The sequence below is a fragment of the Protopterus annectens genome, chromosome 4.part0 (assembly GCF_019279795.1).
Source record: "Protopterus annectens isolate FY-2018-M chromosome 4.part0, PAN1.0, whole genome shotgun sequence".
NCBI lineage: Eukaryota > Metazoa > Chordata > Ceratodontiformes > Protopteridae > Protopterus > Protopterus annectens.
In genome coordinates this window covers 1,134,419,937-1,134,444,615 of record NC_056733.1, presented here as the reverse complement: position 1 = coordinate 1,134,444,615, position 24,679 = coordinate 1,134,419,937, and the positions used below count along the sequence as shown (strand labels likewise).

Sequence of the window (24,679 nt, the reverse complement as noted above, 5' to 3'; positions counted from 1 at the left end):
AAACTACTATGCTAGTGGTTACTAGAATGGAGAGTATAATCAGATCTGAAGAATTATAAAACGATATACACTCGACAGTTATAGGATTATGGGAAATATAAGCAAATGACAATGAAAGCCTCAAGACTTGGTCATGTGTGCACAACCAAGGCCATATCACACTACGCATTCCTGCATGAAGCAGAAATATGTGTATCAGCACTGCAAAGGCACTTTGATGCTATGGTTCTTACTTAGTAAACAAATACAAAACAATTCTATAGGAGTCGCTCATACTTCCCATGATCACTAAAATTTAGATAATTGGGATTTTGCGTAATTCTTTATGAGGAAGCAATGGCTAACTTCATTCTGAAATCATTAATTTTTTTTTCTTGTTCACGTTTTTTTTTTTGTTTGTTTGTTTTGTTTTTAACACAGATTTGGAGTTCAGCATTTTACTCCAACTTCTATGCTATCAAAAAGCCTGCAAACTACAACTAAAAATGTCATGCTGTGCAGTTCTAAGTGAATACAATGTAAAGTTAGATGGCCATCACCAGGAAATGGTAAGGCACTTTAAGTGGCTGATTTCTAGTCCACTATTTCACACCTGCCACAAGAATATCCCTACACTACATTATGTACAAGCTAGATTTTAGTTTTATAACAAATGCTGGAATGTATGAGACCGGTTTCTTACTTGTGTAAACACTTTTTGGGCGACAAACATCTCTGTCAGTGAAACTGATCTGAAATTATAATGTGTCACCATCATTTTCTAGTACTACCCAAAGCTGAGACTGAGGAAGTGTCAAAAAGAGTGATTAACACCTTTATACTCTCCATGAAGAGTTTCAATATAAAAAACAGACTGTTTGCAGAGCTGCTGTCATGAAAAAGATTTCAGAGAGAATTTATTCAGTAATAAATCCAGGCATTAGTCCCTTTCTTGAACAGCAGCTGTGAGTCACGGCCTAAGATAACGTCTTAAAAGATCCAGCAAGATCACTTTCTTATAGTTCAGCTGAACAAATAACTGGCCAAGTTATTGAGAAGCCCTGATAGGCCATACTCTTTCTTCAGGCTTCCATCACAGATGGAATCCGTGACTCCTCAGTGCAAATTTCATTTTAAAATGTTAGAGGAGTAAAGACAGGTAAACATAATAATGAGATAAAAGGGGGGCTAAAAAGGACTGCTCAGTTTTCCACAGGTGTTGGATTTGGTAATGGCTGACTCACGATGACCTGCACCACATAATCCTTAGGAATTTTTAGTTCCTCTAATCTCATTTTGTCAGTGAGTGGCCGGCCTGAAAAGAACCAACGTTGACTTCCAGGTTCCACACCTTCTACTGTGTGTAGTCGTCTCTTCATGTGGTAGACAGTGTCTGTGCTGCGTACTGACAGTTTCAGGTCCTTGCCTGTGGAGAGACGCAACCGCAGCTGGCATTCATGGCCTGAGTTGGGTGGTGGGTCAGGAATGTCAAGAGTCTCTATGTCACTTTTCTCTTCAATCATGTTAATAGGTGGAGCCAGACAGTAAACAGGAAGCTGATACCGGTTTCCTAATTCATCATAGCACTCTGTAAGGGCACCTATGGGAAACAAACAAAAAATAAGTCATTGTCCAACTACCCAAACACATCACAGGTCACATGCATAACATGATGTATACAGTCAGCAGAACTAGTATTTATGCTCTTAACTTCCATTTCCACTTTTTTATTTACAACCATAATATGTTACCTGGATGGTTTGTACCAGTAAACAAAGCGAGAGATGGACAAAAATATAATATAAGCAGCTATACTGAGCAATGATGCATTATCATTAAAGACAGAATTTTGACATCAATAAAAGACTGGCAAAAAGTTGGACATATGAGATGTGACATGTTATTCAAAAATCTGTAAATATGCCTCACTCAATATAACCTTTTAGCTATGGTTTAGGTGTGATAACCAGTAAGGCCAACATAGTAAAAAGTGGATAAAGTTGTAGTAACCACGCAATATTTTAATTTTTGTTTTATTTTGCTTATTGGTCATTTTTGTGCAACAGTACTATCTTTTGTGACTGGGAAACAATATTTCTAGCAATTTAGACATATACCTAGTTTTTAGTTTCTACTCCCCAAAACACTGGGACCTCACAAGTACCAGTCAGTAGGCATTCAAAAGAATTAGTGATGAGATCACAACAGTACGTTGCACTAAAGGATAAAAGCATGATATATATATGTCATCCTTCAAGACTTACGCAGTGCACTGCTGCACATGTCTTACCTACTAAAATTACATAAACTAATCAAATCAAAAACAGCAGCATATAGGTTATTCACTGTCTGCTGCTAACAGCTACAGTGCAAGTCCAATAGTGACAAGTGGAATTTATCCTGGGTGCTCTTTTTAAAGCAGATAAAAAAGCACTGCAGAGGAACCAGGCTTGACTCTGGATAATCCAAAATAAACTTTAATATAAAAACATAAACACTTAACTAAATCACTGTGTTTTCACTTCACAGACTTCATCAGATGTACCACACTAAACAATTATGGGGTTTATATACTCCATATCCAATAACCCCTCATGTTAATTGACAATGAAAAACAAACTTCAATGAATAGTCCTAGCAACACAGAATAAATAAATAACCATATCAGTAATAAATAGAAAACTAAAAAAAAAAAAAACTAAATATATATATATATATATATATATATATATATATATATAAATAAAATAATTGACTATTACCATGTTAGTCTTTAACAACAACCTATTAACATATACTTTCTCAAATACACAAAGAGCTCAGACTCTGAAATGTGCATCTGACGTGTTTTTTTTTTACTCTTTTTCACCCCTTCTCTTATAATCCATATTGTTTAAATTTTTTACAATGTAAAATACATTTATTATTTCTGATGCATTTTTATGTCTGGATTTTTCTGAGCCCCTTGTGTATTTGAGAAACTTACGTGCAATGTTCCTTTTAGGACACTAGATGGTGGCTAAGGATAGTGCAATATATACTGTTTTTGGAAATGGTGTTAAGACAATTTTTGAATGACTATTTTATGTTTAAATATTCATCATATACATTATGTTAATAGGTTATTAAAGATTGATATGGTAAAAATTATTTAATATATGTATTTATTTATTTATTTTTAGTTTTCTATTTACTGCGGATATGGCTATTTATTTATTCTGTGTTGCTAGGACTATTCATTGAAATTTGTCAATTAACATGATAGGTTATGGGATGTGGAGTATATAAACCCCACAATTGTTTACTGTGGTGCATCTGATGAAGTATGTGAAATGAAAACGTGGTGATTTAGTTAAGCAATTATGTTTTTTATATTAAAAGCTTATTTTGGATTATCCAGAGCTGAGCCTGGTACCTCTGCAGTGCTTTTTTATCTGGTTATCGGTTGCTGCACTTTGTGTTGGTTAAGCACTGTTTTCCTGCTTTGTTCAAGGCTGGATTGCTCTTTTTAAAGCAGTTATGTTTTATAGAATCAAAAATACAGATAGCAAAACAAAAGAGTATTTCTGAAATACTGAAAAAGCTAAAACACATCTGAAAATAGTACAACAGACTGCAGCAACATACATTCACAGTCAAGAAATGAGACAATCACACCCTCCCTGCTATGGGGGGAGGGGGAAGACTTCACACCTCCACCTGTTTTCCTTCCTGCTGCTTGCTGCCTTGCTCCATACCATCCATTCATTCATTTTCTGCTTACTCGCTTATTCCATTTTAGGGTCATAGGGGAGATGGAGACTATCATTATGGAAGTGAAGACTTGGCAGTTATCCAGAGGCAGGCAAAACAAAGATATGTTCGGGCAGTTACTTGAGCCTATCCATGAGGGACAAGTGTGCTAAACCAAATATAGTTATCTTTTTTTTTTTACACTGGTTCATACCAATGCAGCCTGTTTCATGGTCTTGTAACTTTCATTCTTAGAAGCCACTTTACCAACCTGCATCAAATCGACTTACATTCTGTAAGTTTCATTTTATTTTCAATACTTTATAACAACTACTTGATCTTACAAAATGAGCCACAGCATTTTATGTAATTTGCCAAGTATTTATTGACATTTGTTTACTGGAAAAATGACTGGGCACAGATGCAATTTTGCAGTAGTGGCCCAAGAAGAAACACTCCAACGTATCATATTTAATGTAATCAATATTTACAATAGCAACTTTTATAATGCCGTTTCAGTGAGTGCATAGCATAATAGTCAATAGAATACACTTTGCATTAATATTCAAGACTTATCAATTACCTGTTTATAGGTTCATAGGTTCGCAGTAAGCTAATGACCTGTCAGGTTCTTAAGATGCCTTACCTTCCAATTCCATGGTATGTTTTAGCCCTTATATTTAACATATGAATAACCCAGAGGAGGGGAAATAAAGCTATGTTCAAACATTTATTTGCTGCCAACCATTCTTGAGGGACATGGATACCAGACTGATATGTTTATCTTTTTTACTTTTTTGTTTTATAGTATGTTACAGCATCCATTCTGTCAGCTTATCTGATGATACCTCATACCCAAGACAGCTGTTAAAGGCACACATATGCCTATTGATGGAGAATTAATAGGAAAGAAAACAACACAGGTATTAGTTCATACATAATAATAATATAACAGAATATGATGACAAACTTTAAAATTATGCAGCTGTCATGTGCAAGTGATTTCCTCAGGACTAGACAACCCAATACACCATTCCATGTTCTAGTAACTGAGATGTTGAGAAGTAATGTGAACAGCTGTCTGAGCGTAATCACTTCCTTTACACCATACAAAATGAGTGGACACACATGAAAAAAGTTACAGTGTTCTAAAAGGATAACGCAAGTACTTTAGCCGTATTTAGCACCTAAGCAGTTTGTCACAGTGTACATCTCTTTGCTGCAGATTGGGAAAACGGTTGTGTTTTCTTGTGTGTGTGTGTGTGTGTGTGTGTGTGTGTGTGTGTGTGTGTGTGTGTGTGTGTGTGCTTTGCATTTATTTTAATGCACTCAGTTATGTTGCCTGCTCTCAGATAACTTTAGACTTGACACTACTGTTTTGCAAACAGCAGCATCTACTCTTGATAAGACGAATGGACTGGCTGCTTCTTCTTCTTAATGATATTCCTCAAACGCAAGTTAAATTTCAGGCTTTGTAAACCCAATGTCATGCACATGTGACAGCTAAACCACCACAGCAGACAACTCAGGCTAAACATGAAATGCTTCACCAGAAACTTCATATATCAGCTTGTTTCAGCTTATGTTGTCCTTTTGGAGCTTTCTCCTATTAACCTGGTGAACTTGGGCATCCTGAGACAATGCAGCATCTGCCTCATGTACACTGACAACCCTTTCCTCATATCTCCCAACACTCAGACTTATGAGGGATGCACTTATATATCCAAATTGGAAGCCACACACTCTCCAGCCAACATTGGAATAGCTCATGAAGAGGAGAAGGTGAACACTTGCACCACACCACATGGAACACATAGCTCTCCAGATCACACCCCAGCACTGCCTTCACATAAAATCACAAACCATACACTCACCTTGGAGGCTCTCAATAAAAATCTAACCAAACAGCAGAGACCTCCAAGGCAGAAATACACTTGACCACCACAACACAACACTAATCATGAGACACATAACTCTCCTAAACAGTGTGCCACTCACCCAAAGCCCTTAAGGCAAAACAGCATGCCCAACACATAATCATAGGTGACTCAATAGTGAAGCACACTGATGTCCCACTTACTAGGTTGAATAAGGAGAAATTAACAGTAAGCTGCCTGTCAGGTGCCAGAATCCACCACATAACGCACACACTCAGGTCCCCAACAACAGGTACAAATATGACTCTGTCACTGTACATGTGGGTGTGAATGACCTAAGACGCATCTCCCTGCACTACATGAAAAGAGACATGGAAGAGCTCTTGGATTATGCAGCCCAGGCGGGTATGACCCTAGCCCTGAGCAGCATCCTACCATCACCCAGAATGATACCACAGTACAAGCAGAAAACAACTGATTTCAACAATTGGCTATGTTTCTGGTGTCATTCTAAGGGGATCCAGTAGCTGTCTGCCTGGGATGACATGATTGACAGACCTCGATGCTTTGCCAGAGATGGCCTGCATCTGTCATCCCTAGGCTTCTGGATACTGGCCAAGGCTCTTGCCACCCATATTGTGCCTTTTTTAGGCGGTGTTGCAAAGACCAAATTACCACCATAACAGCTACAAACAAATGCAATGAGGGTCATGCTGTTCAACACTAGAAGTCTAAATTTCAAAATGCACTCACTTGAAGCACTCCTTAAAATGGAGAACATCGACATTTGTGCTGTAACACAGACCTGGTTCAAGGCAGCAGAAAGCACTCCTGCATTACCAGGCTGTAACTCATTTCACATCTTTCTGCTCCAAAACTTGGACTGAAGCTCCAAAGGTGGTGGTGTTTCCATATTCATAAAGGATGTGCACACCTCCAGACTGGTAGCTCAACATAATGCATCAGAGATACTCCAGGTGCAGCTAACACTGGGCAAGACAGCGATTCAGGTCATAGCCTGCTATAGGTCCCCAACCATGTTCCAAGACTCTCATTCCATGTTTCTAAGCACCCTAGAGAATATTAGGGTCCAACCTAACACTCTCATACTGGGCGACTTCAACTACCCCTCTATTAACTGTTAAAACTACTTTTGCACCAATGCACTTGCCTAACATTTCCTGGAATTCATTACTTCCAATGCCTTGGACCAGCTCATTCTTACCCCCACTAGAGGTAGCAACATCCTTGACCTAGTCATTACTAACATGGACGACCACTGCTCTACACCAATAGTCAACTCCTCCCTGGTTAGATCTGACCACAAACCATACCTCTCAACCTGGAAACATCAAAAATCTGGACAAGGCCCATGAAAAATAGGTACAAATCTGTACGCTGATTAGCATCACATTTGCATACATAATTATGTAACCCCACCCACTCTGATGGAACTGTGGGATACCAACTTTCAAACACAAACTGAAGAACAGACAACCAAAATATGGCACCAGAGTCCCCCTGCAGCCGTTCCAATGTCCCATTACCTGTGTATTCTGCCCCATTTACCATAAACACTAATGTGTGCATACTGCTTTACTTCTACAATGATTATTTGGATTTGATTTTTACATTTTATAGCACAATGCACAAACTCTAAGACATCTGTTAAACAAAGCTGCTAAACAAAGCAATACTGTCTCACAATGAAAATAGACTTGGCATTAAAACTTCTCTGCTATTGAAACTCACATTCATTGAAACAGCATTGAAACCCACACCCACATCCAAAGAAAATACATCTGATTAATGGTGGATAAAGATTATCTTTGGGCTGTTTTCAAATCAATGCCCCCTTGCACACAAAACAAGAAACATACATACATTCTTTAATACACCTGTCTGACTTTATTAAATTATATTCCCTGCAGCACACTTGTTAGAGCGCATTTTAAACATATATATATATATATATATATATATATATATCTATATATAATGACAGTAGTGTAAGCCATAGGCATCTTGCACAGCTTCACACTTATTTTCAATTTCAGTTTTTTTTTTTGGGGGGGGGGGCAAACATTCTGGAAAGTTGTTAGAATAAAACGTTGTGTTACCAGATTCAAGTCTTGATCCCAGGACACAGTGCACTACAGTCATAGAAACATACCACTATGCCTTTGCCAAATCAGCAATTTCTTGCAAGATACGAAGACTGAAACTTAAATGGCTATCATTTAGTGAAATCAGTTCTCACTTCTCACCGTAGTTCTAGTCTCAACCTCTTAGCACAAAAAAACTGGACAAAGCCAATAATGGGGAAATACAGACCCAAAATAGGGACAAATTTCAAAGACTGATCTTATAAACTTAGAAAATTGCTAGAATAAAAGGTTTTGTGTTACCATTTTGTTTCTGAAGAATGTGAAGGCTGAAATTCAAATGCCTGTAATTTAGTAAATTCAATCCTACAGTGACTTGTCACAAATCCTAAAAACGACAGATTTTTCTGAGGAACAAATCAAACATATGAGGCTTTAATTCTCAAGTGGTGGTGGCTAGGGACAAACCGCAGATTTTATGAGGAACAGATAGAAAATATGAGGCTTTAATTAATAAATGATGGTGGCTAAGGACTGTAGGCTCTTTTTACTCTGCACCCAAGGTACAGGGTTTGAGCCTGAGTACCTCTAGCCACCAGGTGTATTACATTGGGGGCAGTTTCACACAGGCAAACATCTCTTTTTCACACAATTCTTTTCAATGTTTATAATGTGGATCATCTGAGTCTCTTTTTCCATAAAGTTTCCATAAAGTTTCCACACAATTCTTTTCAATGTTTATAATGTGGATCATCTGCTGCAGATAACTTTAAAACAGTATGATCAAACTCAGAATGGTATGCAAAGGAGACACCAATCCAGTATCTTTATTAATACAAATTAAATAGCCATACATAATTGCCTCAGTCTATCTCCTTTAATGTATGTGAGTGAACGAACCATAAAGCAAGCTTAATACAGTATCCAAGCCAAAGCAGTAACCAATACAGAAAAGGGAATTTGCCAAAGCAATGAGTTTATGTATGATTAACAACAAAATCAGATTGTATCATATATTTCACTCTTAAATCATCATATAAAAGCTAAGGTTGTAAAGTTTCACACAAGAATATAGACAAAGTGTTCTTTCTTAAAAGAACATCAAAAACATTACAATAAAATCTGGGGGTTTTATGTTAAGTCTAAATAGTATGAAGCTGATTCATACCTTAGGGCTATTATTTTATTTTTTATGCATTTGCTCGTTTCATTTATTTATAAAATATAAAATGTTTATCCAATGTGAATTGTGCAGAATTAAGAGATAATTGGCAAAATTTACAAAGGCCACACATAAAATAAATAACACGCTTAGAATAAGGAAAGGCAATTTAAAAATACAAATTAGTTGTCCCTTCTGTGGAGTTTATGAAGACTATCATAAATAGATGAAACTTCAGGGACCTTCTGGAGAAGGACTCAGTATGAGATCAGACAAGGTAATGGATTCAAGAGGATTGAAACACAGTAAGTTGAGGATGTACTACATGCATTTCCAAATGGGCCATCAGAACAGCCGACAGCCCTTCATCTGGGATTTACTGGGGACATAATAAACCAAAACCTCTTTCAGATAAGCAGAACCGTCAACAAGGAAGTAACTTAAAAGGAACAAGAATTCATATGCAGTAGTTTCACTACAGAAATCTTCTTTCTCTGCATCCATGACACACACACACACACACACATACATATACACACACACTTTGCACTTACTTGCAGCAATTGAGTTCCATCGCAACAGCACAGAGTCCCTGGTTCACAACTTGACTTGCAGAACTGAGTTCCCTCCAGTCAATAATATTCCCAATCTCTTCCCCTCTGTGGTTCATCTTGAATAGAATAAATATTCCTGACGCCGTATTGCAGACAGTCACAGTTCCTCTCGGTGCTTGTGAATAAAATAAATATTCCTCGAGCGAGCATTGCAGAAACTTCCTCTCGCCTCAGTGCTACTGCTCACATTACCTCCTGCTGTTTTAGTTTGTAATTATTCTCAGCTTTTGGGCTGTTGGCGCTTGCTTGAAACAGCCGGAAAGGCTTTGTACTGCTGATTCTGCCCGCCTGACAGTATTCAAACAGTTTCAGCACTCAAACAGATGCACGTCACACACGCACGCATCTAAGCTTAATTCCGACAGGCTGTGAAGCTGACGTCATCGCGCGTGATGACATCAGCTCAGCGAATCTAAAAATAGATTGTAAAATCGGAAATGAAGGTGCCACGAATCGTGGCACCCCATTATTGGGACCCCAAAACTCGTGAAAAAACAAGTAATTCGGGACGGTTGGGAGGTATGCCACAAACTAATCACCTTGGAAATCCACAAAACACTCCCCACCCCCGCAAAGGTGACCACCATGAAAAACTTCTCCAAAGCTAACTTTGGGTTGCCTAAAAACAGATTTGGCTAACTTCACGGCACCCATGCAAATGGAGAATAGTTGCATGACCGCCGAATCATACACCAATGTACTGTACGAACACGTACACAAATGCATGAATCTCACCACACCCAAGAGAACCAAGATGCTCTCCTCCAAAAAAAGCAAGCCAGTCTGGTGGTCCCCTGCTATAACCAAACTCTACAACAGAAGGAGGAAACTGATGCAGAATAAGGTGAAGTCCCAAGACTGGAAAAACTCCCTTATCAGCCTCAACAAAAAGTTGAGATCCCTCATCAAATCTATTAAAGCTAGCTATGAAAACAGAATTTCAGCAGATAGTAAAGACAACCACAAGGCCTTCTACAGTTATATAAAGAATATCCATAACAATACCCAGATTTTCTCTGAGCTACTGCACAGCGGTACCTACTATACCAAGCCAACAGATATTGCCACTATACTGGCCGACAGATTCAGTGCCAACTTTACCCCTCTCTCCCCCCAAGGGACCAATCACAATACCAGTAGATTGCCAGGCACCCAGTATTACTGCTGCACAGGTTAAAACAGCATTGCCCAAGGCCAAGAATACAGCTTCTATGGGACCTGACAATATCACTGGCTGTGTTCTACATGAACTACAGAGTAAACTGGCATCTCACCTGTGTGCCCTGTCTAGTTACAGCCTCACCTCAGGCTTTGTCCCTACTGAATGACGCACTGCTACAGTCGTCCCTCTCCACAAAGGAGGAGTGACTGCAGACCCTGGGAACTATCACCCCATTAACCTGATACGTCTGATATGCAAAGCTATGGAACGCATCATCATGGACCTAATAAACAAGGATATAGGGAATCTCCAAATTCTGGATTCTACACAATTTGGTTTTGTGAAGGGTAGATCATGCCTGCTCAACCTGGTCAACTTCTGTGAGTCAGTCACCAGAGCTGTGGATGAAGGCAAGATGGTTCATACAGCCTACCTTGATCTGGCCAAGGCCTTTGATAGCAATCCCCACTCAGGAATTATAGAATAACTCACTAAGCTAGGCATCAACCTTTACATCACTAGGTGCATTGCAAACTGGCTCAGAGACAGAACCCACAGTGTGAAAATAGCTGATTCCAAGTCAGACTACTGACCAGTCATGAGTGGGTCCTACAGGGTTCGGTCCTGGGTCGTCTCCTGTTTGTTATCTACTTCTCTGAAGTCCAGTCCAACACAAAGGGACTCTGGTTGACAACATTCGCAGATGATTGCAAGTTGGGAGCTATTATTAACTCCATAAGTGATGTTGACATCCTACAGAAACGCCTCACTGAGACCAACGACTGGTGTCAGAGCCATGGCCTTAAACTCAATGCCAAAAAATGTGTCGTCATCCCCTTTAGGAAAAACCCTGTTCCCATGAATTACCACATCGATGGTAGTCCACTGAACACAGAAGGTGTTATAAGAGATCTGAGAACACAGGTTGACAGCAACCTCTCTTTTGACCACCACATTTCCACTGCGGTCAGAAAGTCCTTCTATGTGGCACATCTCATTTTGCATCCAGGAAAAAAGAGGTCATTGTCTCCCTCTACTCTTCCCTCATTATGCCAATCATTGAGTACAATGCTGCATTTGGCATGTACCTTACTAGACACCTGAAACAACTGGAGAGACCACAAAAGTACCTCACAAAGAGGATCCTAGGCCTTAAACACTTGTCCTATATGGACAGACTCAAAAAACTCCCAACTATTCTCTGTTTCATATCACCTACTTAGAGGCAGTCGCTGCTTGATGTGTTTGACCCAGCTCTGTTAGAAATGCTACATCTAAAGAAATCCCAATCCCTCCGCATCACAGCTTCATAGAACTTAACCTCATTACCACAATCAACAAAACATGCTGGAGGGACAGGTTCATAACCCAAAGATTGCCCATGCTATGGAATAGACTTCCCATACATGTCAAGCCGAGCACCTCACTGGCCCTCTTCAAGAGGAATCTTGATGAGTGGGTGGGAAATAGAAAATTCATCCCGGGGATCTCTTCAATGGCTCTACTCGACAGAGGCACTGGGAACTAAGGTCGAGTGGCACTATGCCAGGGTAATCCTATGGGCTACACTTGTAAAGGCTCCAGGGCCATTAGCCTAGTACACACCTATGAACTAAGCTTAATAAAATTCAATAATCCATTTTCTTCATCTGCTGAAAAGCTATTACAACGGATCACTATCCTTTGGAATTTCATGGCTAACACAACTTTTCTGCAAGAAGAAGTCAGGAAAAAGACAATGATGTTTCCAAAGTTAATTACTACACTAACAATGTTCTTCTGAAATACTAACCCCATGGTACCCTCCAATGTCTTATATCTTAACCAAATGTTGGCCAGTGGTAGCCCTGGTTTACTGGTGGAGTTAAGAAGAATAAACATGGCAAATCCACAGAGCATGAATAAAGGGGCCTGAGGAAAATAAGTTGCCACTGAAATGAATTTTCTATTAAGGTTCATAGAAAAGAAGCCACAGTATTTGCAAATGACAGTTCTAAACATTGCAGAAAGCCTCGGAACACAGTTTCATTATATTTCATTAAAGGGAATACACTACTTTTATCTCCAAAATTCTGCACTAGCCACTCGGTGGTGTGAACCTTGGTTCTAGCTGATTGTTACTGCTGATGTGACACCCCGACTCCATGTACAAAAATGGGAAACGTGGTCGTGGATAGATGCATATCAAAGTTTTGTGGTATCTCTGAACAATTGCCAAAACATATTAGCATTAACTCCAGATGATTTGAAAAAAATTGTGTCATGACACAAGAATCTCTCCTCATTTTTCACTAAAACTTGTTAGAATCACTAACATTTTGAGCTTCCCATTCAGTTCGCCAAGGTTCATTCACCTGCGTGATGAACCACATATCTAAATTCTTGCTACATCAGGTAGTTTCCAAAGACCTCTCAAGATAGTACACTAAAAATCAGTAGCCACTTCAGTTGCACAGCTCAAGTGCCCACTGCCATTCCATTCTTTGGCTAGTTCCCAATGAGGCAGCACTTGCTAGGTTTTAAGGAGCACACACTGGTCCTGTCTTTCTACTGAACCTGCAGCATGAAGCGCTAGACTTTTGTTACTCTGATAGTCCATTTAGTGGATTCCAGCTGTGGCTGCACACTGCTGAATGCACTTTCTAGTTATTTCTTGTAGCCCATTTAGCTGTATGCCATCTATTGCTCTAGGCATCCACTGCACATCTTCAGTGGGTACTGCTCCAGTGCTCAGCACATGTATACAGATGCAGATGATTCCAAACATGGACACTTGCAGAAAAGGGAGACAGGTTTGAATGGTGTGAAAAGCAAGTAACTCATCACAATTTAATTATTTTAATTATAGTTGGATCTTTTGCTACGACCCTAGTAATTACCACATACGGGAGAAATAACTTTTTGAAGTTGTCTATTTATTTACTTGCACTTCATTACCAGGATGGTCTGGCTTAGTAACTGAGATTTAGCCCTTTTCAGTGGTGGCCCAGGAAGAAAAACTCCAATAGACATGCAATATCATGCAAATAACAGTGAGTCTTACAATAACATTTACAACATAAGACAGAGTTTAAACGGTCACAACAGGGCAAGTACAAATATGCAAACATACAGTCTTATGATGTGGATACATTCTTACTATATAGACAATAATGTCTGAATAAAGAAAAACATACATTGTCAAAATTGAGAGGTCTATCACAAATATAAAGAAGCTTTTTGTATGCATAGTTATTCATGTGAGAAGAAAAATGTAAAGTTCTGGATTAGTGCATGCATGTTGCAGTTAAGAAATCATGGACGGATGAGTGATGCAGATGATGTGGAAGGTAGAATAGCTGCATCAGTGGGGAAGTCATAGCAAAAAGGAATAGGAAGTAGAAATAGATAAAGAAGGTAACAGATTAGTCAGGCCTGGAGCAGGGTTATAGCCATTTATTTTTGAGGAGTTCCCTTAGCCGATCCTTGAAAGTTTTACTGATGTTAGACTGTTTAGTTTCTAATGGTAGAGAGTTCTTTAAGTTAGTGACATGCAAAGGGAAAAAGCAGGCGTCCAGCATGATTATTAGCTTTGATTATTGAGAGAGAGAATTTATCAGTTGAAGAAACAGTTCTACTGGGGTAGTATAGATTTAGAATGTTAGACTAAGGCAGTAAGTCGGACTGTAGATGAATTTGTCTGAAATGACGAGTTGGGATACAGTTAAGTAGTGTAGAAGCTCTGGCCAGGAAAGTTGTTTAGTGTTTGGTGGTGATGAACTTTATAATGTTTATTTGTGGCAAATTTAGAAATCTTATGGTGGGATTGTTCTAGCAAGCTGGTCTAGCATATAGGGTAATCAGAATGGGAGCTGTATAGAACAAAGCTGGGAGAATGAAAGTTGATGCATCTTATTTTCAAGTAGGCTTGATAAGATTCGGAGTAACTCCCTATAAGGCTCACAGTTTTTGGTAGGTTTTTTGACACTGTTATTTGTATGAATATTGACTTTTACATTTTCACTGATGGTAACTCCTAGCAAATTGGTACGTGACGTGAACACAATTCTTATGTCATTTTCAGAGACAAGTTTGAAGGTGCTTTTCCCATAATTTTATTGTTTGGGGGTGAAGATTGATTTGGAATTTGTGGGTGTAGAAAGAGTTGGGAATTTGTTAGCCATGATTCAAAGAAATTGTGTGACTATTGTGTTTTTTGTTCTAAAATATGGGTACTGGTATCACTAGAGATTAGTGTGGCGTCATCAGTGTATGAGATAATGGTTGTATGTTTTACAGCTGTATGGAGATTGTTTATAAACACATTAAAGAGTAGAGAGCCAAGTAATGAAGCTTGAGGTACTCCTTCTGTAACAGGACGAAAGGCAGAGTAGGTGTTCAGCCATTTTATGGCTTGTGACCTATTACAGGGATATCTTTGGAACTAGTAGGGTGGACCTGGACGATGACATAGAATGGAGAGCCTTTGCAGTTGGACAGAATGGTACCAAAGTAACAGATGCTTTTGGAAGGTCTAAGAAAACAGTACAGACAAGTTTACTCTCATTCTGTTTTGGGTTATGGAGTTAATGAAGTTTACAACAGCTGAAGTAGTACGCTGGTGAGGGCAAAATCCATGTTGAGAGGGTGATAACAGACAAATATCGGTGATATTTTTGAGGAGTTTAGCTTGGATGCATTTCTCTACTACTAGAGCTAGGGGGTTGAAATTTGCAATGGGTCTAAAGAAATAAAGTTCTGTGGAGTCTTCTCCTTTGTTCAAAGGAAGCATATAACACTGTTTCCATTGTTTGGGTACATAATTTTCATTGACTGACCTGTTTATGAGTATGGATATGGGGTAAACTAGGGATCAGCTGAAAGCTTTATGTATTGATTAGGATGGTGGACCTTAACTTGGATAGTAATTTTCAGATGTATGATGTGGGGACAAGTTTGAAACTGAAATTAAGGATAGTATTGGGATGTGCATAAACAGAGGCAGAATTTGCTTAAGAGGATAGTCAACTATCTGGATGAGGTGGATTGTTAAAAAAAATGGTAAGATTAGGTTACGTGGATCGTCCAGGATGTAGGTTATTAATTATGGATCAGAATAATTTTAAATTCTGGAGGCTGGGGAAGTATATTTTTAATCAAACAAGTTTGAATTTTGTGTTCCTGAGGTGTTTGTAAGTTGAGGGGAGGAGAAGTTCCTTTTTTTCCAGATTCTCCATGCTTTATCCTACTGATTCATTTGTTATACTTCTATAAATAGTGAGGGAGCTAGTATAGTTTTGATTCTTTTTACAAGGGGCAGGGCATGGTTACTGATGTGGTTACAGAAAGTCAAATAAAAAACAAAAATGAGGCAGCCTCTCCCAGGGGGAGGAAGCATAAAGGTTTCAAGTTCAGTAGTCTGAGGGTAATAGCAGTAGTAGTAAAAGTATCTTTACTAAAGGCTGACAGATCATGGGCATGTTTATAAATTGATCTTTGTTTACGCTGGCCTTATGTCCGATAATGTATGTGGGAGGGTGGTCATTAAAGAGTCAGGGGAGGCAGCCATTAGTGATAACTGTATCCGGAGCATTTTTGAGTATCCAGGTAATAGCTGAACAGATATGGGAAGTTTTATTGAGTCTTGGACGGGAGGAAAGGAGTTGGGTGAAGCCAAATGGATATATGGTATTGTCGGAAGTTAGCCTGTTAATATTCTGTCAATTTATATTAAGTTCACCAAGGATTAGGGTCTCCTATGAAATATTTGTTGTGATCAAGTTGGAAATGTATTCTGCTGTGGAAGTGTTACGACCATGTATACGGCTGTGATGCATAGTATTTTGTGATCATTGAGCCAGAGTGAAGACGTTTGCATGGCTGGTGGTGTGGAAAGTGTAGCTGAGTGTGTTTTGGTATAGTATGGAAAGTCTTCTACAATTTTTCTTATTTCTATTACTTCTTAGAATGTTGTAACCAAGGGGAATCTTTTCATTTTCTTTCATTTGTTGATTTGTTGCTTTATATAGATTTCAGTTATTATTACAATGTTTGGTACTGCTGCTTAATCCACGCATGAAATTCTGGTATTTTACTTTGTATGTTATGAAGATTAATGATATTAATGCTAAGAGAGGATGATTTATGGTTGGCAATTTGTTTGCTGTTAAAGCCAAGCAAGTTGAAGCCTATATGAATTGCCATATACTGTAAAAAAGTGTGCTAGTTTTTTATTCCTCCAACACGTGTCGGTGGAGTGGTCTGGGTGGGGCTTCCTCCTCCAGGGAGAATGAATGTTGACAAGCAACTCCCACTTTGACAATTTCATGCATTATAAATACTGCATATCTTAAATTTAATGCACTGCATGGATGTGTTGCATGTCTATAAGGGGTGATCTGACATAAGTGCCATGTTTCACTACTTGCAGCAGATGACTTGGTTTCCCTTCTTGTACTTAAAGGTGGATTCCTTGTTTTGTAGTTGCTGAAGTTTGGAAGTCTCAAGACATGATAAAACATACACCATCTACTGGAAGCAGTGTCACTTTTATTTCCATTCCCTAACACTTTAGCAACATGCCTTCTGGGGAGACAGCAACCACACATTATCATTAATGCAACTTATTTATATACTCATTCAATTACATAATTAACAAGAACTAATCCAATCATTTCATTTTACAAGGCAGTACCAAAAATCCACAAAGACGGGTAGAACTTTGCATCAGTCCATTAATTCAGGTTTGGGGGGTTTCAAGGAAAAAGTAGGTTTGACTTTCCTTTTAGATTGCCCCATATACTATTTTGGTTTAACATGCTTGGTGAATCTCCATGCCCCCTGCTAATTGTGTATACTAACTCTGAGATTGCAGAAAGCCACCCCCCCCCCCGCCTTGCCCAACTTAATCATGTGTGCTAACCCTGAATGTAGCCTTAACCCTACACATTATGTTACTAAAAACCCTTTCCCTAACAGTATCACTATTCAAGATGAAACCTGATATCGGTTTTGTCACTGGGTTTTACTGATACAGGGTTTTTTGTTTTTTCTTTAGTGGGAAGGAAGTATTCAGTGGTTTGTGATTTGCTCTTGTAAGTCATTCAGTGTTTTGTTGATTCTCTCTTTCTTGTTCCACATTTGTGAATTTTTCTTTTGAGTTTCCTACCATTCGTGATGTAATCATATGTGTGTGTGTGTGTGTGTGTGTGTGTATATATATATATATATATATATATATATATATATATATATATATATATATATATACACATACATACACACACACACACACACACACACACACACACACACATGCGCATTTTCATTTCATAAACCTTTAAGATATATCTACCTCCTTGTTTCATATTTCGGAAATGCCATTTACTTACCTTTAGCTTTTATTACCTCAATCTCATTATGTTCTGCAGAAGGACATCATGGAACAAACTTTATTTGACTACATTGTATGATTAACCCTTTCAAGCTATCCTTCTCTAAACTTGGACCGGCTGTAGTGGAAATGCATACTCATAAACGTGCACAATGACCCTTCAAATTAAGTCCTTTCAAAAATCCCTGTTTGATTTCCTGAAATGCTCTAATAAATGCAACAACTTTCTTCATACTTTACTCTGACTTTCCTTTGCTCCCTTATCTCTCTACTCCAGGCTGCTTATACTCTTACTTAAACTACTGCTCTGACACTTAATATTAGCCTCAGTGTGACATCATATGCCATCTACCACTGACAGCTATGTAACGATTTCTCATACCACTTATAATGCACATTAGCTGTTCTCCATCTCTATTTACTAACTGCTGATGATCATAAAACATTTCAAAAGAGTAAATACTTGAAATACATCTGAACATGTCTGCCAGATTACAAATAATTGAAATATATGGTAAAGAGATTTCTACCTTTATGCTTTATTTGTAAATTCTTTTATCACACTGCCGCCCAGTTCATGGTTGAAAAGGGCAAGGTCTGATTATTTATCAGCCAACAAATGGAATGAATGAATAAATAAGGAAAGCCTTAGATCCTACACCCAAGAGCAATATAACTCTGCACTCAGTAACAACTGTGAAGAATTATACCTTAAGAGAAAAGCTATGAAATATGTCTGATTTCCGTATCTTGCATAAAAGGATTTGATAACTGTAAATGCAGGTCCTATTTCTATAAACAGACAACTGTGATGCACAATTAACTAAAGCACATCTTGTAACTTACTGTAATAACATTAAAGCATTTTCATAAGGAAGATTTATCCCTTCCTGCACCCCTAATGTAAGGATTGCTTCTCACATATTACTTCTACTTTATATATTACAAGATACGACTACCTTAAATTAAGTGGAATACAGTTGAGGTACAGCGGTAGCCATGTTACCTCACAGCAAGAGGTTCTCCTGTTCAATTCTCGGCTGGAGTGCCTTCTGTGTGGAGTCTGCATGTCCTCCCCACGGTCGGGTGGCCTCCAAAAGACATGCGTGAATGGGCATGCGTACCTTCGCTGAAGGTTGGGCGTCGGGCTGGCAACTCGGTACCATAAAAATCGACTGCCAATCATTAGTGGACCGGAGTTCCACTGTGGTGACCCCTAACCGGGAAAAGCCAAAAAGACAAACAACAGTTGAGGTACTCTGAACTTGGACTTCTCTTTGAAGTCTTGATTTCACAGAAATGGGACTTGCAAATATTGCAAATATAAGGGTCTCACACTTCTGCCTTCCTCCTTTCAAATATCCATGACCTTAAAACAAGGCAATGATCCGTACTCTCAACACCTCCTTCTATCCGATTTTAGTACTAACAGGTTATTCCATCCATAAATACATTTGCAGTAATGTAGCCTTATTTAGGAAAGACAAATCCAAGACAAAACTGCATAAAAATTTTTTTATTATTCAACCCATGCCCCTGTATCACACCCCCTTATTGAATTTAATGTCCACGATAGAAATGCCTTTACGTTCCACCAGCCAGTGTTATGTTTTCAGTCACAATTCACATACATCCTAGTTTATTTGTACTAAGTCTCTGGTGCCCAAGTTAAAGTAAATGACCATCAAACAATGACATGCCCCTTGTGGGAAGCATGGGACAGGCATTCCTCCCCTTATTTGTAACCTTTAACTAGAACATGTAGCACAAAAACGTCTCTCAAATACTTGTGGAGTTTTCATAGGGTCATAGGTTCAAAGATTAGTATAAGTAATTAGTATAGATTAGTATTAGTTAAAACATCTGAAATCAAACTTTTGTTGCCAATCACTTGCCCTTTTAACTACAGCAAAATGACAGAAATATGTTCATTGTTTCAGTTTCTTTCAGATGTTGAAACCATATTCTGTTGTAAAATCAACATAGATGAAACTAACATTCGTAAAATGAATTATGCCCCACCAAACAACATTCTATAAGCACTTACATACTGACATTTCTTGCTCTCTAATTTCCTTTAGTAACACCACCAAATTAGTGATCCTTAATGCCCAGTCGTACATCAAACCCTACTCTTCATTTCATCCTTTACCAACTCAGGTAATACACACCCTTTCTGTTAATCACCCATTACTACTCTGACTGTTAAAAGTACCATCCCTACAATTACAAAGCATTTATAATACCCTTCACATATAAACAAGTTCATCTGGAAGTTGGACAGACCTTGTCTCATCACCTTGAAGTTTAATTACCCAGAACTCTAGCACTGTTGCCCAAACACAATTCAATCAAGCTGCCTTTCCATGCCTGGGTGGTCCATGGAAATCAACAGAACTTAATTCCCCCCCCCTCACTTCTTGATGCATTTGCAGCAGATTTCTTCTCAGACCACGCCTTTCAGTCCCTTCTTCCCAATACTGAATCCACCTGCAAGACCTTCTGCAGCATTCCAGACAAAAGAAAAAATCTCTTAAATGACTCCATCTTCTTTTTGTCAACAGTGACCCTCTGACCATAATAATGGCCATATACAGATAACAGTGTTAGTGACAGTTCCAGCAGAGGAATGCAATTCAACCTTCTCTTTTGAAAATCTCCAGCAGAAGCTGGCCCTTCCATACTTCATATTTTCAAATAAAAGCAAATAAGAAGCTTTCTTAAGGGGAGAATCTGCATTTTAGCCCACTACCATCACCCTACTGAGTTATACAATATCATAGGCAGGCTTTCCTGGTGCTTTCCTAGATTAAAGTTCTCCTATTTAAAGCCTACAAAGCCATCCAGGCAAGGGTACATGATCTATGTATCCATACCTCTCAATTGTCCAGATTTTCACAGAATGTCTAGATTTTGGCCTCATATTTTTGGTCTGTTTCTCATAAAATTTGTGGTTTTCTGGCAAATTACTGGGATGATCTGAGCAGTGAAGTCACTAAATAATGACTTCTATTTGAGTTTCAGACTTCAAATCTTTCAGAAAATGCATGCTTGCATAAACCCTGTTATTCTAGCAGTTTTCTAAGTTTATAAGAGCAATATTTAAAAAGCGTCCCTATTTTTGGGCCTTTTTCCCCCAATTATGACAGGCTTTGTCCTTATTTCTAGCACTAAGAGGTTGACAGTTATGAACCCCCCCCCCAACAACAGAATAACTGGTCACTGAAGCAATACCTCCTTTAACACATACATAAGCAGCTAATCTTTGGAAGGTATTTTAGGTGGCAACTTCTATACAAAGTTTTCCACGTTGGTAACACAACATCAGGTACAAGATGTTCCGAAATGTTTTCCTCCAATGTTAACAACAACCGGATGTTGAAGCATGCTCCTTGGAATAAAATGCTTTTGTGATGCAGTCCCCTACAGACATTTTTGTGTTATCTTAATGACTACTTACAGCATTTGTGGTCTCCAAGGACCACATTTACATAACATTTTTTCTTCCCTTCTGGGACAGATAAGGTTGGGTTAAGTGTTAGAATCAGTTACTAAGGCTTTCTCATTTGTAGCTCTCCACACCCTCAAAATTCCATCTACACTTATTTTGTTTTGATGCTATTTTTATCTTTACTGTTATTTTTTTTTTCAAACTAAAGTGTTCTCATTACTGCGTAGTGGCAAGTGCCATTTGGTAAGCATGGACCTCCACCTTTTATACAGCGCACTTCTTGTTTTCAATTGACATTTGCCTTTAGAGCGATTTAAATTTCCCACACTCATCGATGTATTCAGAAGGTTTTTTTTGCTCTTACTCACATACTGATAATTTAACTTTTCACAGCTGTTTCCTGGGCACTATATTTACTCTCTTGTTTACTAATCCTTCACTTTTTTATATTTACCTTTTTGTTAACTTTCCACATTTGCTTTTTACATAAAGCTCCTGCTTTATAATCAATCAATAAATGAATAAACAATATGGCTAATATGTTGCTTGCCTGAGCTGAACTATAAATGGTGTCAACATTTACTGTGTATTTGTTACAGAGTTGTGGGGGCTACAGAAGGTAATATTTATGGTGTCTGTCTCCCTGCTGCTACAACAGAGTGATTTGCATTAATTAGAACCAGTTCTGTGTCTCAGGTGTTGCAGGTAAACACAGACTCAGGCAATTAGCCTGCTTAACTGTGCCAGTTTCTCTATGGTTTTGCAGATACTTTTATTAACAGTAAGCAGTGTGGCTTCCATTAGGAGGATACAAGAGCTACATCAGCGAAAAGCTGTAACCAAGTAACAAAGTCTGCTAACTGTAATAGCATACTAAAGAGCTTCTTAAAGTAAGTGCGATAATTCTACTGCATCCTCTCTCAGGGATTTCTGCGAGATTCCCTTGGAAACACCACTAACTAGATGGATGATATTTCAGTTCATACTGATGGCAGTCAGATCAGTTGTCATGGAATAAATTAATCTGACCTATTACATACAATAAATCAAATAAGTTAAATTACTACTTTTTAAGTCTACAACAAAAACAAGCATTTCTTTCTACTTAGCAACGATACAAAAGTACGGTAGAGTGTCGATTATCTGAAACTTCAATTATACAAACACAGCCTTCCAAAGTTTTCAGGTAGAAAAAATCATGAAGTCTGAATATGTAAACATTATATGCATTCACTTGAGCATGTTTTTTGAGCTTTTATCCAGCTCGTGTGTGAAAAATATTCTTTATTGTCCACTAGAATAGCTGAATAGTTGAAAAGTGTATTTCCTGCATGCAGAAAAAAGATGTTTTAGAATTTTTTTATCCAGTTATATGTTTGAGTATCCAAACAGTTTGATCATCCAAACTACCTAGGTCCCAATTAGTTTGGATAAGCGACTCTTTACTATACTAAAATCCAAGGCTGTGAGGGGAAACACATTTTTTTTTTAGAAAAAAGTTAATATGGCCGCCCTATGAGTTGTCATTTACTGGGGCTGTTTATTCATCGTCACCCACAGCATTTTCCACTGTCTGTGCCTGTCATGCCCCCCCCCCCCCACAAATACTTAAAGAGCCCAGTTTATGATCCATGATGTATTCCTTTGCCCTCCCATATTACTGTCTCTGAACCACCAGCAAAAATCACCCCTCTACACAGGCTTCCTTGCATCAGTTATTTCTCAATAACAAGTTTCTGTTAATGGAAACTGAGAACAAACAGCATGACTGAAAAGAGTCCAAGAAGGACCAGTTCACTTACCTGGTTAACAAATAAAATTTCAAATGTATTCCAAGCAGACACTGATCTGTGATTCAGTAAGTCACAGCACACTTGCATGGAGTATAGTATAGTGTGCAGTGATGGTTGCTTCAGTGAAAACTAAAATGTGTGTGTGTAAGAACACTGCAATACCATCTTGCTAATGCTTTCCAGTGGCCACATCACTAGGCTACCTTTAAACTTCCTCAATCAGAAGGCAAAAGCCCATCCAGTGGTTGTTTTTTCCACTTTCCCAGCAGCTTGCTCAGATCCTGTTTTATAACTGAATTTCCAGTTGACTTTCAGTTGTAAACAAATGAGTAAATTAAAACATCAAGTTATCTAAGCAATATGCAGTGGTCAGATCTGACTGGCAACATATTGTAGCATAGGTCTATGCAGATTGTCAGGGCTGTTATATACCTCTACAGTAAGGGCTATAGAAACAAACACAAATGCTTGTTTTTTCAAACTAGAATTGTAACCACCCATTGCTTGCCAGTATAGATTTTATTTTTGTCAAGGAAGCTTTTTCTGCTTAGCAGGAATCGTGATGTAGGTCACATCAGCTTCCTTGGGGACTGTTGCAGTGTAAGTCTTTATTTATATCACTTTTTGTCCTGTAGCTTGCATTCATATAATTACAAAATGTTGAAAAAAACACTCCTCTGTGACATGACAGAGCAAAAACAAGAGAAGGAAGATGTTTCCAGCTATGATTGCACTGTATAATTTCAGAAATAACATGTTATATTCGGCTATCTGAAAAAATCCATTATATTTATTTATATACTGTAATACATCAGAGGTTGTGATTTCCCCCATCAAATTTCATGTTATCATATTGCACATTAATTTTCCATCTTCTGTCATTTGAGTCTGATGCCTAGTTTACGTTAGTATTCCCAAAGGAAATATACTGAGCTAATTTACTATTAGTTTGTGTTGAATGCTAGAGATTTTACCCCCCGCTGAGTGTTCTTATGTGAATATGCTACTAGCATAGGAGTTTCTACTAGCTGGTTGTGACCAAATAGAAATAAGCCCAGTAGCCACTGATTGTGATCACTCTGTCAGCACGCAACAATTTTCTTTGTGTGCGAACCTGTTACCTAATTCATAGCAAGCTTAATTCTTCAGAACCCCATGCTATGTCAGTTTTGTGTAGCATTTCTGTTAAAATTAGGAGAACTGTGTTGCAACTGCTACTGTCTTGCAACTTGCCACACCTCAAAGAGGTCCTTTAAAATCCCATGTTCATCTGTGAATTTTAGTCATCAGATCTCAGAAGACCTCTATAACTACTACTCTGCCAAGCATAAACCTAGCACATTGTTACGGACTGTCAACACACAAGCTGTCGTCCACTAATAAAGTTTTTAACAAGATTTTTTTGGACTTTATCTTGAATTCATCTTGAATT

The 24,679-nt window shown here is 38.3% G+C and overlaps 1 protein-coding gene across 1 annotated transcript in view; it reads right to left on the bottom strand.

Annotated features, from left to right (window-relative positions):
- Nucleotides 1-374: 374 nt before the first annotated feature.
- Nucleotides 375-24,679, bottom strand: part of UBTD2 (ubiquitin domain containing 2) — a 1,403,893-nt gene continuing 1,379,588 nt past the window's right edge. The window contains exon 3 of the mRNA XM_044069103.1: nucleotides 375-1,579. Coding sequence (XP_043925038.1) covers nucleotides 1,182-1,579 — 398 coding nt within the window. The 3' untranslated portion in view covers nucleotides 375-1,181. The remainder of the gene's footprint in view (nucleotides 1,580-24,679) is intronic.